Source organism: Candoia aspera, chromosome 15, assembly GCF_035149785.1.
Source record: "Candoia aspera isolate rCanAsp1 chromosome 15, rCanAsp1.hap2, whole genome shotgun sequence".
Taxonomy (NCBI): domain Eukaryota; kingdom Metazoa; phylum Chordata; class Lepidosauria; order Squamata; family Boidae; genus Candoia; species Candoia aspera.
The window spans coordinates 807,211-824,854 of NC_086167.1; the positions used below are offsets into that span (position 1 = coordinate 807,211).

Below are 17,644 nucleotides of genomic sequence, written 5' to 3' on the forward strand. Positions count from 1 at the left end.
GACAGTCTCTATTCTAACACTATCCCCCCCTTAGGACCCCCCTTCCTCCTTAGTTGAGGGCCAGGTTTGAGTGGGTAGCGTAGGTGAAACTGTCGGATTTTTATGAGTGCATGTACATAAGATGAATCTTCCCATGAGTTTTCCTCTGGTCCATAACCTTTCCAAGCAATTAGATATTCCAGTTTTCTGTGATGAAAACGTGAATCAAGGATACTCGCTACTTCATATTCCTTTTTGCCTTGTGCACCATGACCAGAGGGGGTGGTGATTTAATAGGTCTCAATGGACTGTCAGGAGCTGCAGGGATCAGCAGGGAACAGTGAAAAACTGGGTGTACTTGCATATTTTTTGGAAGAATTAGATGAAATGCTACTGGGTTAATAATAGCCTCAATCGGAAAAGGTCCTATGTAATGATAATTAATTTTTTTGATGGACGTGATGATACTATATGTTAAGTGGATAGCCAAACCAAATCCCCAACTGATAACTGTGATCCTTCCTTTCGATGACGGTCAGCATAATGCTTGTAATCTTCTTTGGCCTTATCTAATTGCTCATGAAGAACTTGGTGACAGCTTGGAGCTCATGTATAAAGCGATCCGAGGCAGGAACCATGGAGTTGGGCGCATCCATTGGAAATGCTCTGGGATTGAATCCATAATTGGCCATAAATGGTGTCATTTTGATCGAGGCGTGCTGTGAGTTGTTATAAGCAAACTCTGCTACTGCAAGCAGATCCGCCCAATTGTCCTGTTGATAATTGATGTAACAACGCAAATATTGCTCTAAGATTGCATTAACTCTTTCTGTCTTGCCATCTGACTGTGGATGATGTGATGATGATAATTGATCTTGAATCTTTTAAGTTCTTCAGTATCACCCTCCAGAACCTGGCAGTGAATTGAGAACCATGATCTGAAATTACTCTATTGGCTAATCTGTGTATCCAAAATATGTACTTGATATATAGTCTTGCTGTTTCCTGTGAGGTGGGTAAACCAGAGCAGGCAATAAAATGTGCCATTTTAGTGAGTGTGTCTACAACCACTAATATAGTTGTGGCTCCATTGGATCTAGGAAATTCTGTGATGAAGTCCATCGATATGGCTTCCCAAGGATGTTCTGGAGTCGGTAATGGCAATAATAGTCCTGCAGGTTTCCTGGTCTGACTTTTTGCTCTGCGACACTCCACACAAGATGCATATGTAACATATGGCTGCGAGAGCTGGACCATGAGGAAGGCTGAGTGAGGAAGATAGATGCTTTTGAACTGTGGTGTTGGGGGAAAATTCTGAGAGTGCCTTGGACTGCAAGAAGATCAAACCAGTCCATCCTCCAGGAAATAAAGCCAGACTGCTCACTTGAGGGAATGATATCAAAGGCAAAACTGAAATACTTTGGCCACATAATGAGAAGACAGGACACCCTGGAGAAGATGCTGATGCTGGGGAGAGTGGAGGGCAAAAGGAAGAGGGGCCAACCAAGGGCAAGGTGGATGGATGATATTCTAGAGGTGACGGACTTGTCCCTGGGGGAGCTGGGGGTGTTGACCGACAGGAAGCTCTGGCGTGGGCTGGTCCATGAAGTCACGAAGAGTCAGAAGCGATTGAACGAATAAACAACAATTATGGGCTCCCACTCCGGAAGACTCTGGGTGGCTTACAGTATCCAGATATACAATTAAAAACAGTTTAAAAAGCATGAAACAAGCCATGGCAGCCCGTACTAAAGATAACCATTCCAATAAAAACATGACAGTGACATCGCCCCCAGGCTTAGAACCAAAGCCAGGTCTTAGGGCCTGCCAGAACCCCAGGAGAGCGGGTGCCATACATATCTCTGAGGGGATGCTGTTCCAGATGCTGACAGCTTGCTCCCTATCCTTCAGAATCAGCCATTCCTCCTTCCTATTAGTGGGATTTAGTGGCTTCTAGGTGAACGTTCAACCCTAAATGGTGCAACTATGATCACTGCAGTACCTGATTTTTAGGTCTTCCAGAGAATTCCCTCACACTATAGAAGGACATAATCGGAGTGTTGGATTCCTGCTTCTCAAACCCTCGTTGGCTAGATGCCCTTTTTTGCCTTTCTCCCTTGAGCAGAACCAGCAGCTCCCTGTTACTTATCAGTCCAAGGAACCGGCTAAAGTTCAAAGAAGGGATTCATCTATGTCCTGACTTCAGATCAGTTGCGAGGAGGGGGAGGGAGAGGGGAGGGGAGGGGAGGGGGAGGAGGAATGGTGACCTCAAGCAATGTCATCTGCCTCTTGAAATTGTTAACTCAAGAGAACATGCCATCCTCCAATAGCCAACGAGAGTAAAAATCATTGAACTCAGGGTCATACTGCTCCTAAATATCAGGATTCACTTAATGAAACCTTTGATCAGCCTGACAACTGCCAGCTGGAGATCAGCAGGATTCCCTCCAGAAAATGGCAGCCGGTTTCCTCTCGGCGTTTGTGAGTATCCTTCAGGTCAGGGGCTACCCCTTGGCCCCCCACTCAGTCTGGCCACTTCTGAGAGCTAACCCTGGCCCTCACCCTTGACAGAAATGTGCGGGAACCGTTACCTAGGCAATGGGGCCGAAACGTTTTTTAAGTCCTGAAAAACAAGATACTATTCAGAAGTGGCTCAGGCAGAGGCCTCCCTGATTCACTGGAGCATAAGAGGGTGGGGGGTGGGGAGAGCACAATCAGAGTGGCAAGTCTCTATTATTATAGTCAGGCTCAGTAAAGGTAATTCTAGTCTTTCTGTACAGTTGATTTCGACTGACAAGCGTACAGTCAGAAGGGAACCTAAAAATCACTTAGTCCATTTATGCTTAGTGTAGCACAATATGCTTGCCACAAACCCCTGCTGGCTCCTGTTCCTTGTAGGTGCCTGTCCAAGTGCTCGTGAATGTACTGCTTAATCATTTGTCCAGGGACATTACCCAGCATAGATGTCAAGCTGACAGTCTGTCATTTCCTGGCTCCTTCTCCGTCCCCTTGTGAAAGATGGGGATTTGCTGTCTGGGGCCTTCCAGGCCTCCAGGAGTTCTTAGAGATTCCTGAGACTGGCTCTGTGGTTCCTTTGGTGCCCTGGGGTATAATTTGTCTGGCCCCAGAAGCTGCGTTCTTCCGAGTCCCAAGGCCCCCTCTTACCCCCTCCTTGCCCATCCAACGCAGCAGCTCCCTCCTTCTCCCAAGGGCACAACCATAGCCAGCCAGGGCTCCATCCCATTCTGGGAGATGACCGATGCCAAACAGGAGATCCTCACCCACTACTTCTTCCCTGCTTTCTCCTGACAGTGGACCCACGCCTGCTTTGACTTTTCCTTGGTTTCTCTCCTGCACAACCAATCCTTTTTTGCCATTTCTCTGGCCTCTCTTGTTCAGAGCCTTTCTAACCAAATGCCCAGGGCTCCTGCAGACAACCTTGTATTCCTCTTGGGAAGGGTTCCCCTCCTCCTGCTTCCTGCACATGTTCCTCCTTCACTTCAGCATTTTAGTGAGCTCCGTGTCTACCCACGCTGGCCTCTTTTGCTTGATTGTTCCAGAGTTTTTAAGCTGGCATCTCATGCTCCAGAATCACCTGGGCCAAATAACCCCGGTCAAAAGGAAAAAAACGGAGCTATTTATTTAAAAAGGTATTCTTGGGGAATGTCCTGTTCTACACCATTCCTATTCCAGTCATGGGAGGCATTTCCTCCCCATTCAAGAAGTAGCTGTGGGAGCAAAACTACCTGCCTGGAGGAGGGGTTCTGCCCAGACACCCTGACACTCAGGTAGAGTGGGGCCCTTTCATCGCCCCTCCTTTCCTGCCCTCTGGAACGTATCTTGGGCGCATGTGAATGGTTGTGGGTGGGTGTGTTTGTAGAATAGAGAACTATTGATTCTGCTTCACTGTCCATGCTCTGACATTGTATTGTGTATGTTTTGGGTGACTACATGTCATGTTCACTATTTCAATGTGCACTGTACATTGTAACGTTTCACACGCCATGGCGCTGACGCACGTTTCTGTTTGGGAGGGAGCTGCTGTGAAACCTTGTGCCAAGCTCTGTATCTGTGTTCATTTCAATGGAATGTGTTTGGGTGATGTGCTCTGTTCAAGGACTTTTCCCGCGGACCATCAGAAGCCGTTAGGAGCACCTGGGATCGTGAGCTTGGGAAGATTCTACGGGGGGAGGGATCTCATTTGCACCGAGGGTTTTTAGTTGGCATTTGGCGCGCTTTTATCATTCTCAGCTTTCTCTGTGATCCTGCATACTATTCTTTAATAAATCAGATATCTTTGCATTCCTGCTCATGAGTCTGAGAGTGTTTTAGAATAGGCATTCATTACACTACAGGGCATGGTCAGAAAAGTCAAGATGGTAGCTGTGATGGTGCAATTCAAGCACTACCCTTTTTTTATGTGTGTCACACGTGGCGCACATTCAAAAATGGCCAGAGCCTTGACTGTACCATTGTGGCCACCATCTTGACTTTTTTGACTATATCCTGTGGACACCCCTACACGTAACTGAAGGTGCGGGAGGGTGGAGATCAGAAGGGTCGGCCTCGCAGGCTGGTGTGGGTTTCGTGCTGCACTCTGTGTTTGTAACACAAAACCTGTGGGTTTCCTGCTGGGCTTGTAACACAAATCTGTGTTCTCTGCAAATGGCTCTGCCCAGGCCACAAAGAGACATTTCAGCTGGAGGACACACTGGCTCGGCTCCTTTGGTGAGCTTGGACAAATTGGCAGACAGATTTTCTTCGAAGAGGAGAAGCCGGTAATCCAGAGACTTGCGCTCGGCTCGCTTGCTTCCGCGTGATCCTGCGCTGCACCTGCTTTGCAGCTTTGCACCTGCAGAGGTAGTTCCCCTGAGGCTTCAACAGCTAAGGGGGATTCTAGATGACCTAAACAGGGTTTTGTCTTTCCAGGTGCAGTACCAGCGGCTGTTCCAAATGGTGATCGTGTTAGGACTGGGCGGGACGCTTCTTATTGGCTTCCAGGTCTCTGTGATCACCTATCCCTCCCAGGTAAGCAATGGACATTTTTGCAGCTCACAATCTGGGAATGGCTTTGGGAGAGCTTGGAAGGCCTCTATTAGGAGATAAGTTGTCAACCTACACAGCTGAATGCATAAGCCCCAGAACACACAGCTTTCTGGCCACTCCCCACTCCTCTTTGTGTCTTTCTCCAGCCAGACTCACTCAACCGTTGCCTCTGCTGGGGCCAAAGAGCAGCATTTCTTGCCATCCACCTTCCCTTCAGCAATCAGAGCAGAAAGACACAGAGGTTACATTATGTCATGCCCCCATGCATGAGGTTTTACATGACTTCTGCCCCCACCCCTTAGAGGGGGGATAAATTTATTTGTTTTTTATACAGTGAATATCCTGTGTGGTAGAGAGTTTGAACCTCTAGAATAACAGCTGGCTACTCACCTCTGAGGAGTCCCAATAAGGATGCCACTGGTCACAGGATGCCTTCCTGATGGTCAGTGTGACTGAAATGTTGCTGGCATCTTCCCTCTTTATGGGCACCAGATGAATTCAGAGATGGTAAGGGGTTGGTGACAGAGGAAGCACCATGGGCTCAGTTTGGATTATATAGATAGCATCTTCAAGACAATGCATTTGGTCACAAATCAATGAAACAACAGATTCTGAGATAAGGAAGCTAACATTTCTTCTCCTACCTTTGCCCCTGGTATCTACAGGTAGTCCTTGGCCTACAACCATTTGGTCAGTGACCTTTGCAAGTTACAACGGCACTGAACAAATGGTGGTTATGACTGGTCCTTGGAGTTCTGGCTGTCCCAGCAACCCCATGGTCATGTGATTGTGATCTGAATGTGATCTGGATACGACTGGTTGCCAAGTGCCCCACAATCACGTGATCACCATTTGCAACCTTCCCTGCCAGCTTCCCCAGAAAGTCAGTGGGGAAGCTGGCAGAGAAGGTCACAAGTTGCTGGGGTAAGTGTCCCCCACTCACACACCCTTGCCCAGTTTAGGGTTAGGGTTCCCTAACTGGGTTCCCAGGTTCACAGATGGTATTTGAATACCTCCCTAATAAGATATTCTTCTTTTGTGGAAAAGAAAGTTTTAAAAAGAAAAATGGGGTTTGGTCTTTGTTTTTAAATAAACAGCAATTCCACCGTGAGTTAATCCTTTGGGACGCATTCACGGCATTTATTTGTTAATCTGTTATCATTATTACTTTGGCAAAAAAGAGACTTAGGGATTTCAATCTTGTACGATTAGAAAAGAAAGCTATAGATTCCTTTATGCCTTATTCTAGAAACACCACAGATGAATTGCATAAAGTATTTTAGCAACCAAAATTAATTATTCTTTCAGAAAAAAATTAATATTCTTTGAAATCTATCAATCAGAATTATTGGGAATGTATTTGTTTTATTTATTTATGTTATTCAATTTATATTGCCACCACCATGGTGATTCTAGGCAGTTATCAACAGTTTAAAACACGATTGATTGATTGCTTACATGCCATCAAGTCTTTGTGAACTGTTAGCGACCACATAGATAGACTTTCTCCATGATGATCTGTCCCCAACCTGGTCCTTCAGCTCTTCCAACAGTGCATTCTTCAACACTGTAACTGAGCCCATCCCCCTTGCTGCTGGTCATCCTCTTCTTCCCTTTCCTTCTACTTTTCCCAGCATCAGGGCCTTTCTCCAGAGAGCTGGGTCTTGGCATAATGTGTCCAAAGTAGGATAATTTGGGCCTGCTCATTTGTGCCTCAAGTGAGAACTCTGGGTTGATTTGTTTGACGATCCATTGCTTTGCTTTCTTGGCCATCCACAGGGCTGCATTTGGGGGGCAGGGAGCAGGGCATGTGCCCCAGGAGCCGCGCTGGGAGGGGCACCAAAACGGGCGTGGAATCCATGTTTGCCCCGGGTGACAAATACCCTAGTTGCGGCCCTGGCCATCCACAATATTCTCAGGAGTCTTCTCCAACACCAAAGTTCAAAGGTGTCAATGCTCTTTCTATCCTGCTTCTTCAAAGTCCAGCTTTCGCTTCCATCGGGCGTCACAGGGAATACCATGGCTTGTCTGTTTCTGATCTTTGTAGGAACAGACACATCCCGGCATCTTTTCCTAGGCCTGCATGACTGCTCTACCGAGTGCTAGTCTGCGGTGTATTTCTTGACTGCTGGTCCCTTTACTGCTGAGGGTTGGCCCTAAAAGGCCAAAGCTCTCCACCACTTTGATACTTTCATTGATTGGCTGTTCTGCCTGCTGTCATTCGTTTCTGCCTGCTGTCATCTTTATATTTAATTTTAGTTCCATGTTTTCATTGTGCTCCTTGTCTTTTATTACTGAGGCTTGCAGATTCTTTGCATTTTTGGCTGTCAGGGTGTGGCATATGGGTTTTACCAGCCTGGCATGGCTGCTGTTCTGCTGGTGTATGCCAGCCATTGGAGGGTGGAAAAGGGGAGAAGAAGCTCAGTTTTGGCCCTGGAAGGCAGCTGTGCTGTCATGAGGTCTGATGAGCTGACCAGGCTGCTAGCTGGGGCAAGATTTTGAGACAGCAGTCCCATTGGTCCAGCCTGGTCTATAGGTGTTGGGGGCTAGAGCCCTGGGGAGACACCCACCTCCTCAGTTGCTGTGGGACATGCTGCCGGTCTGACTAAAAACTGGAGAAAAAGGAGGGGAGGGGAGGGGAGGGGAGGAGAAAGTCTGTGCATGGAGTGAGAGAGAAAAGTTGGAGAGGGAAGTCAAGTGTGTGGAGCAGTTATTGTTTCCTGGTCGGGAAGGGAGAAGGAAGGTCCAGAGATGGCTTCCCTGGAAGAAGGGAAGTAAAGATCTGGAGGGACAAGAGCGCCACCCAAGGAACAAGACAGGAAGGAGAGCCCGGCTGGCTGCAGGCAGTGGCTTCACCCAAGAGCCAAGCAGGGGAGGAGGGGATGGGTGGCGGGCCCCAGCCTCTGGGAAGGACTGGGCAGAAAGCCCTGGGAGAGGTTCTTCCCCAGGAGAGAAGCAGGAGGCGTTTGGCTGAGCAGGAGAAGGTCGAGCCCTGCTAAGCACTGACAGTAAAACTCCAGCCCATTCCTTCCTCCTCTCTCTCTCTTGTTCAGCCCAGAAACGAGGTGGGGGAATGGAGAAAAAGGGGAGGAAGCAGGAGAGCTAGAGGGGGAGAGTCTCTGGGAGGAGACCTGACACCAGGGGAGCACCGGGACTGGGGTATAAGTGCTTGTTGCAAATAGCTTCGCTGTACATAGTAAAAAAAGCATTAAAGCCTCCACTGTGCCAGTTGCCACTCTTGCAGAGCACAACACACCCTAGATTCAAAAAGAACCTCATCGCACTGTGACACAGGCCAGCGTCATCAGCATAGTGCAAGTTGTTGGTGTTTCTTCTAATTTTAAAACCATGTTCATCTTTTTCCAATCCAGCTTCCCTTGATATATATTCAGCATACAGGTTGAATACGTAAAGGGGGAGTATGCAGCCTTGTCACCCTCCTTTGCCAACCTGGAGCCAGTCTGTTTCGCCAAGTTCTGTCCGCACTGTGGCTTCCTGACCTGTCCATACATTTCTCATGAGGACAATGAGATCTTCTGCGATTCCCATTTTCCTGAGTGCTTTCCACAGCTTGATGGAGTCAAAGGCTTTCCACAATCAATGAAGCAAATGCTGTGTTCTTTTAGATATTCTTTGGCTTTCTCCATTATCCAGCGTACATCAGCAACAATGTCTCGCATTCCTCAGCCTTTTCTAAAGCCACCTTGAACATCTGGGATCCTTTTTTCCATGTAGGGCTCATCTGCGTTGGATGATCCTAAGCATTGTGTTGCTAGCATGTGAAATTAAGGATACTGTACAATAGTCTGCACACTGTTAAGTCTCCTTTTTTTGGTACTGGAATGTAGATTGACCTCTTCCAACCCTTGCCCATTCCCAGATTTACCATTTATGACATTTATGGGCTGAACAGAATGGCAGGAAGGGAGGTTGGATTAGGGATGGAGGGATTACTTGGTGAGTTTATATGTGGTCATTCCTAAATCTGTTCCATCCCATGCCCACGTATGTCATCAAAAATAGGGAAAGAAAAAATGGCAAGAAACTCACACGTGGTCGGATTGAAAATATGCATTTGGGATGTTATTTTCTCAAATATAACACATTGCAAAAGTATTTAATTCCAAAATGCTTATTTTTAGAAGAAACTTTTCAATCTTTTGGAAAATTGCAACATCTAACGGTTCCAATTCACATTATATTCAGGTGGATTTAGGGTTAGGGTTAGGGTTAGGGTCAAATATAACCGTGAAGCAGCCTTACACTGTTTTTGCCTGTTACAAGGATTGAACAGAGTGAACATAAATGGTGGCTTGAAGAGAACTAAACTCTCACCAAAACTGTTTTGGCTTTGAGCTTGTAACTGAGTATTGTACGATAGTTTGCATACTCTGTTAAGTCTCCTTTTTTGATACTGGAATGTAGATTGACCTTTTCCAACTGGTTGGCCACTGTGTTCTCCAGATTTGCTGGCATAGCTTTGTTAGAACCTTGACTAATTCTTCGTCTGTTGCTTCCCGTATTTCAGTGGGTCTTCCATCTGTTCTTGTAGCCTTCTGACTTGGTAATGACCGGAGTGCTGATCTAACTTAATTGTCTGGTACCTAGAGGTTCTTGTAAGTAGGGAATCTCTTCTGGGCATCATGCTTGTTGTCATCTTTACTGTACAGCATTTCAGTATGCTCCTTTCATCTTCATTTGATCTCCTTTGAATTGGTTACTCTGTGTACATTGGAGTCCTTTAGCATACCAATTCGTGGTTGGAACCTCCTTCTGAGTTCAGAGATCTTTTGGAAGACTTTCCTTGTTTTTCCATCCTCGGTGTTTTTACAGGTGGTGGTGTAATACTGCTTCTTGTCTTTTCTAACAGCTCTCCAAAACTCTTCGTTAGGTTGAGATTTTTGATGTTTGATGTTTTTGTCTTCCTTGGCTTTGGCTTCACTTCTTCTCTTGGCAATTTCCACGGTTTGTTCTGACATCCAATTTGCTTTCTTCTCTTTCTTCATTTTTGGCAGTCTCTCTTCACAGTCATCCTTGTAGTGAAGGGAAAAAATACCAGCCCCCTTGTAAACAAGCCACTGCTCCTGACTGTAAGTGCCTGCAGATCCAGGGCTGGCTAAGCTTAAAGGCTGCTCTGTAAAAGGGCAGGTGTGGGGGTTGGAGGAGAAGGTGGGGGAGATAGCAGATATCAGAGAAAGGCCACAAAGAGAAGGCTGTGGAGGAAGTGCGGCTGGAATCACCCTTATCAAGGCCTGCATCGACAGACGCTAGCTTATTTTTCAGGCACAGAATAGAGCCGCTTCCTCATATTGGAAAGCCTTACTCAGAAGAAAGGAAAGGGCTGGAGACTTCTAAAGAAGAGAATTGCCTTCATCTCCAGGTTGGAACAGCCATTGAGTCTACTGGTGCAAAGGGAGGATAACAAGCCTCAAACTGCTGTAGTCTGACTCTTTTTTTCCTGGGTTTGGGTTTTGTTTTGTTTTTTTCTTTTGGATGAAACTACTTTTGAGCTCTTGGTTTGGACTGCTGACACTCCAAAGAGTCTGTTTTTGTTTTCAGCTCCTGACCCTGAATGCTTAAGGGTCTGGGGAGAATAAACTAAGCAGGTTTTCTACATCTTTGGGGAGTCCAGTGTTTGTTTTCTTTTATTCACAAGTCAGCTCCCCACCCTCTGTCCACAAGGGACTTTGCCACGCTGGTGCCAGAAGAGGGATGCAGGAGAGTCCTAGTCAGTGGCCCACCCACAAGTGGCAGGCAACTGACCCTTGAGAAGAACACCAGAGAGGGTTCCTCAGGTGCTAAACTAAGGCATCATGTATTGGGCGCAGCAGAGCAACAGTCTAAAACCCAAGCTTACTCTAAACTGGTTCAGCAACAGGATCTTGCCATGACTGAGAAGATGGAAAGAAAAGATGCAGCGGTTAAATCAAATCAGGATGGTGACTCTTCTGATGAGACAACCCAAACTCCTCTTTCAAAGGAGCCTGCACCACTTTTGGACCAGGCTACAGGTGGAGTGGATCCCCTCACAGCCATTCTGCAAGCCATGATGTACCAGCAACAAGCCTGGGGTGGTGCAGAACAGCCCTGGCAGCAGCAAGCATGCCAAAACCGGCTGGAAAGGGAAAGATTTGCCAGAGAAGAACGGCCGACCACTATGAGCAAAGGCATCAGGATCAGATGTCAGCTGCTTTGGAGCTCTGCAGATGGGATGCATTTTCCTTAGCCCCTCCTTCTGTGCCACCTCCAAAGCATCTCATGGAAATAAAGCTAGCAAAGATGGGGAAGAATGCAGATATAGACCCTTATGTTGAAGCCATTAGTGGCCTGCTAGGACCACAGAATGGGGCAGAGCTTAACACAGCAGAGAAGCTGCACACAGAAAAAGAATATTACCTTAAATAGCTTTAATGAGCATGTTAGAGAAACACAGGTTATTGATCTTACACACTTAACCCTCCCAAGCATAATTACACGCTTAGACAAAGTAGGTTTAAGATAAGTAAAAAGATTCTTACTGACTTTATTATTGGTTCAGTTACCTCCATCTTTGGTGGAAAAATGATGTTCCTTGTTTTTTCTGTTCTTTAACTATACTTAGTGATCTCTTAGCCCTATAGCTGCTAAGAGCTACATGGAAGGCACATGGCTGTAGGCCCAAGATGGAGACAGAAGCAAAACATGCTTCTTCTCTGATGGTGAAAGAGGAAGAGAGAGAGAGAGGGAGTGGCAACAAACAGCTTCCTCAATAGCACAGAGAGTTGCACCCTGGGAGAAACTCAATTTACATGCTAATTAAGGCATGCTGATTTGTTAACATTTCCAATATATATAACAATGTCTGAAAGAGTAGCTGCTGTGTGCCACTGGCCAGAAGGAGAGTGGTTGACACGCCTGGCTCCCTCCCTGATTGGGAAGGCCTTGAAAACTTTTAGCCGTCTTTCACCTCAGGAGGCTACTGACTATGAATTCGTTTGGCTTGAATGCCGCCATGTAGAGATCTATCAGCAACAGTTTTGAGGACATCAGTTCAAAGTAGATGAAGGACCTCGAGAAGCCTTGAACTGGCTCAGAGAGCTTGCCCAGAAGTCTCCTGAAATGTGGAAGTGTTTGAGTGTGTAGTCTTAGAGCAAAGGCATTTGGGGTGACCCTGCTGGAAATGCATACTGATGCCATACACTCCCAGCATTCTTCGCTCATCCCTCCCAGGAACACACACACCCCACTACAATAAGGCAGCACAGCAGGACTTGGTGAGGGGGGCGGGATCAGAAACAACAGCAAAAAGTAAAATACATAACCAGCAAGCAAAGTAAAAACCAATAAATCAACAGTTAAAATAGCAATTAACAGTCTCTAACTCACAATCCAACTCCCATGCCCAGGAACACAACCTTGCAAAAAGCCAGCCATGCCTCTGGATCTCACCAGATGACACTACTTAGTTGACAGGACCCATAACTTGCCTCTCCAGTCTGATCTTATAGGACAGGTAGAAATAATCAGGGAGAGGCAGTCCTACAAATAACCCAGCTCCGTGGCATGAAGGGTTTTATAGGTGGCCACCAGAATTAATTGAACATGGAAGCATACCAGTAATCAGTGCAGCTTGCGGAACAGAGATGCAACGTGCATACACCAAGGGGTGCTTATAGCTGCCTGCACTGATGCATTTTGAACCAGATGCAGTTTCTGCATGTTCTTTTAAGGAGCCCCGTGTGGAGCACATTTCAGTAGTCAATGCAGAAGCAACTAAGGCATGACTGACGGTGAGCAGAGCTTCTTGGTCCAAGAAAGGGCCCAGTTGGTGCATGTGGATAATAAGGAAGATGGCCTTGACAGAGATATGCAAAAGCTTTGCCTAGGCAAAGGGGCTAAAGCATTTTTAAGCCCAGAATATCCAGCTAACATTCAGAAGCAGCTCAGACAGATATCTTCCTAATTCACTGAAGTATGAGGAAGAGGTCCAGCACAATCAGACTTGCAAGGTTCTGTTCTTATAGCCAATCTCAATAAAAGTAGTTTTAGCCTTCCTGTGGAGTTGATCTCATGGACTGGTCTACCTAATGGGGCTGATAGTGCACAACACACAGCACTGCAAAAGCCCTCCTAGCCACAGTTGCCACTTCTTCCTTGAACAGGAGCTGAGAGTCCAAGGTAAAGGTAAAGGCTCCCGTTTAGTCGTGTCCGACACTAGGGGGTGGTGCTCATCTCCGCTTCATGGCCGAAGAGCCAGCGTTTTCCAAAGACACTTACGTGGTCTTGTGGCCAGCATGACAGTCATGGAGCGCAGTTACCTTCCCGCTGAAGCAGTACCTATTTATCTACCCGCATTTGCATGCTTTCAAATTGCTAGGTTGGCAAGAGCTGGGGCGAGTGCAGGAGCTCATTCCGTCATGCGGCGCTCGGGTCTCAAACCGCTGAACATGCAACCTTCCAGTTGACAAGCCTGGCATCTTGGCATCTAACCACTGAGCCACCACTCCCCATCCAAGAGGACCCCCAAATTCTGTACTGGTTCTGTTTGGCATAATGCAACTCTGTCCAGAACAAGAGATGAAAATTCCTCGAACCAGGGTGCCCTAAAATCTTGAGCTATTCAGTCTTGCTAGGGTTAACCTGAAGCCTGTTCTTACCTATCCAAACCCAGCGCCTCTGGACACCGAGACGGAGCCTCCACGGCATTGCTTGGCTGGCCCGGGGTGGAGATGTAAAGCTGTATGTTATCAGCATATGGATAATAGCTCCCTCCATGCCATCTGACGACCTCATCCTGTGGCTTCCCATAGATATTAAAGAGGAGCAGGGAGGGTGTGGCACCACAAGGCACCCCACCCTGCAGGGGCCATGGGCTGGACCTCTCTCTCCCTCCTAACACCAACTGGAATTCCTCCTCATTTCTATGCTGTCCTGGTACTATAACCCAGCCTGAACCCTGACTGAAAAAGACCCAAATAATCTGCTTCCTCCCGGGCCCTTTAAAGCCAAACATTCACCACCTTCTTAATAGCCTTCCCTGAAAAGAGAAGGTTGGAGACTGGCTGAAAATTGTCCAACACAGTCAAGTCCAAGGATGATTCTTGCGGAGGGGTTGCACCACTGCCATCTTCAGGGCAGATGGAGTCACTCCCTGCCACAAGGAGGCATTAGCCACCATTTGAAACCAACCACATGCTACCACCCCGGAGGCCTTCACCAGCCAGGAGGGGCATGGGTCCAGAACACAGGTGGCAGAGCTCACAGCAGCAAGGACCCTGTCCCCTCCCCCAGAATCAACCAGCTGAAACTCTGCCCAGACCGCTGAGCAAAGACATACCTCAGACACTTCCACAGGACTTGCCCAGCTGGAGTCCAACTCAGAGCAAATCCAAGTGACTTCATCTAGCAGATGCCTAGAAGAGTCTTCATAGGGGCCCTGCAGGCATTCCTCTAGTCCCTCCTTACCAAGGAGGGACCTGGTTACCCAAAACAAGACCGCGAGTTGACTATCTGTGGACACAATAAGAGCAGAGCCCATTTCACCACTCTTATCACCACAAGGTAAGTCCTAATAAAGGCTCTCACCTGTGTTTGGTCAGAGTCATTCTTTGTCTTTCTCCAGCAGTGCTCTAGGCATCTCTTGCGTAGATCCATCTGTCAGAGCTCCTTTGTAAACTAGGGAGCTCTACAGGATCCATGAACACAGAGTGTATGCGCTGGGGCAATTCGATCCAAGGCCCTTGCCACAAGCTCATATCAAGCCACCACCAGGACCTCAGCCAAACTGTGCACCAGGGCTTTGGAAATAATCACAAGTTCCCTCTGAAACCCCATCAGGTCCATCAGGTGCCTGGGGCAAACCAATCAGATCGACTCCTCCTCCCTGCAGCAGGGGTAGCCACAGAGAACTGTAGTACTAAGGGGGAATGAGCTGTCCATGAGAAGGGACTGAGGGCAACTTCCTCCAACTCCAGGTCACGTTGCCTCTGCCCAAAGATAAAGACCAGATCTAACGTGGGACCACTGCTGTGAGTTGGATCCAGTAATTTGGATCAGGTCCGTGGTCGCCATGACGGCCATGAATTCACAAGCCATCTCCAACTCTGGGCCCAGAGAAGGCAAGTTGGAATCTAGGAAATGCCACTGCCAACACAATCCAGAGTCAAGGAGTTTGGGGAGGGAGGTCACAGGGAGGGAGGCCACAGGGAGGGAAGGAACTATGCAGCATCCCCAACTGATCCTTATGGTCCAATTTCACAAACAGGGTCTCACATATAGCTATAGCTAGGGCAGCACTCCTAAAAGCCACCAGAGATCCTTGATAACAATAACTACACCCCTACCCCTACCCCAGAATCATGACTGATGCCACACTTGAAATCCGGAAGGGCACATTTCCAAAAGAGGAACCAGGAACCAGGTTGGTAATGCATACCAGGTCAGACCTCTCATCCACAGTCAAGACTTGGATGAGATAAGCTTAATCGCAGGCCGACCTAGCATCAAGCAGCAACGGGTGGAGTCCAGGACCTCTGAAGCTCTATAGACCAGGTCTTGGGGTTATTTCTTCAGAAAATATTGCTTCATGTTTTTTGGATTGCCTGGAGAATATTTTTAAAAACTTGAATATAAGGTTTTTTATGTTGGCACCATAACAAATTTCGGACTCTTTGTTGTTTATTCGTTTAGTCGCTTCCGACTCTTCGTGACTTCATGGACCAGCCCACGCCAGAGCTTCCTGTCGGTCGCCAACACCCCCAGCTCCCCCAGGGACGAGTCCGTCACCTCTAGAATATCATCCATCCACCTTGCCCTTGGTCGGCCCCTCTTCCTTTTGCCTTCCACTCTCCCTAGCATCAGCATCTTCTCCAGGGTGTCCTGTCTTCTCATGATGTGGCCAAAGTATTTCAGTTTTGCCTTTAATATCATTCCCTCAAGTGAGCAGTCTGGCTTTATTTCCTGGAGGATGGACTGGTTGGATCTTCTTGCAGTCCAAGGCACTCTCAGAATTTTCCTCCAACACCACAGTTCAAAAGCATCGATCTTCCTTCGCTCAGCCTTCCTTATGGTCCAGCTCTCGCAGCCATATGTTACTACAGGGAACACCATTGCTTTAACTATGCGGGCCTTTGTTGTCAGTGTGATGTCTCTGCTCTTAACTATTTTATCGAGATTTGTCATTGCTCTTCTTCCAAGGATTAAGCGTCTTCTGATTTCCTGACTGCAGTCAGCATCTGCAGTAATCTTTGCACCTAGGAATACAAAGTCTTTCACTGCTTCTACATTTTCTCCCTCTATTTGCCAGTTATCAATCAAGCTGGTTGCCATAATCTTGGTTTTTTTGAGGTTTAGCTGCAAGCCAGCTTTTGCACTTTCTTCTTTCACCTTCATCATAAGGCTCCTCAGTTCCTCTTCGCTTTCAGCCATCAAAGTGGTATCATCTGCATATCTGAGATTGTTAATGTTTCTTCCAGCGATTTTAACTCCAGCCTTGGATTCCTCAAGGCCAGCTTGTCGCATGATGTGTTCTGCATACAAGTTGAATAGGTAGGGTGAGAGTATACAGCCCTGCCGTACTCCTTTCCCAATCTTAAACCAGTCTGTTGTTCCGTGGTCTGTTCTTACTGTTGCTACTTGGTCGTTATACAGATTCTTCAGGAGGCAGACAAGATGACTTGGAATCCCCATACCACTAAGAACGTGCCACAATTTGTTATGGTCCACACAGTCAAAGGCTTTAGAATAGTCAATAAAACAGAAATAGATGTTTTTCTGAAACTCCCTGGCTTTTTCCATTATCCAGCGGATATTGGCAATTTGGTCTCTAGTTCCTCTGCCTTTTCTAAACCCAGCTTGTACATCTGGCAATTCTCGCTCCATGAACTGCTGAAGTCTACCTTGCAGGATCTTGAGCATTACTTTACTGGCATGTGAAATGAGTGCCACTGTTCGATAGTTTGAACATTCTTTAGTGTTTCCCTTTTTTGGTATGGGGATATAAGTTGATTTTTTCCAGTCTGATGGCCATTCTTGTGTTTTCCAAATTTGCTGGCATATAGCATGCATTACCTTGACAGCATCATCTTGCAAGATTTTGAACAGTTCAGCTGGGATGCCGTCATCTCCTGCTGCCTTGTTATTAGCAATGCTTCTTAAGGCCCACTCAACCTCACTCTTCAGGACGTCTGGCTCTAGCTCACCGACCACACTGTCAAAGCTATCCCCGATATTGTTATCCTTCCTATACAGGTCTTCTGTATATTCTTGCCACCTTTTCTTGATCTCTTCTTCTTCTGTTAGGTCCTTGCCATCTTTGTTTTTGATCATACCCATTTTGGCCTGGAATTTACCTCCAATGTTTCTAATTTTCTGGAAGAGGTCTCTTGTCCTTCCTATTCTATTGTCTTCTTCCACTTCCACGCATTGCTTGTTTAAAAATAATTCCTTATCTCTTCTGGCTAACCTCTGGAATTTTGCATTTAATTGGGCATATCTCCCCCTATCACTGTTGCCTTTTGCTTTCCTTCTTTCTTGGGCTACTTCTAGTGTCTCAGCAGACAGCCATTTTGCCTTCTTGGTTTTCTCTTTCTTTGGGATGTATTTTGTTGCCGCCTCCTGAACAATGCTGCCAACTTCTGTC

At 47.0% G+C, this 17,644-nt stretch overlaps 1 protein-coding gene across 1 annotated transcript in view; it reads left to right on the forward strand.

The window, feature by feature from the left end:
• The first annotated feature begins 2,433 nt into the window (after window positions 1–2,433).
• LOC134505856 (solute carrier family 2, facilitated glucose transporter member 11-like) overlaps window positions 2,434–17,644 on the forward strand; it is a 33,110-nt gene continuing 17,899 nt past the window's right edge. Inside the window, exons 1-2 of the mRNA XM_063315793.1 lie at window positions 2,434–2,460; window positions 4,909–5,007. Of these exons, the coding sequence (XP_063171863.1) occupies window positions 2,434–2,460; window positions 4,909–5,007 (126 nt within the window). The remainder of the gene's footprint in view (window positions 2,461–4,908; window positions 5,008–17,644) is intronic.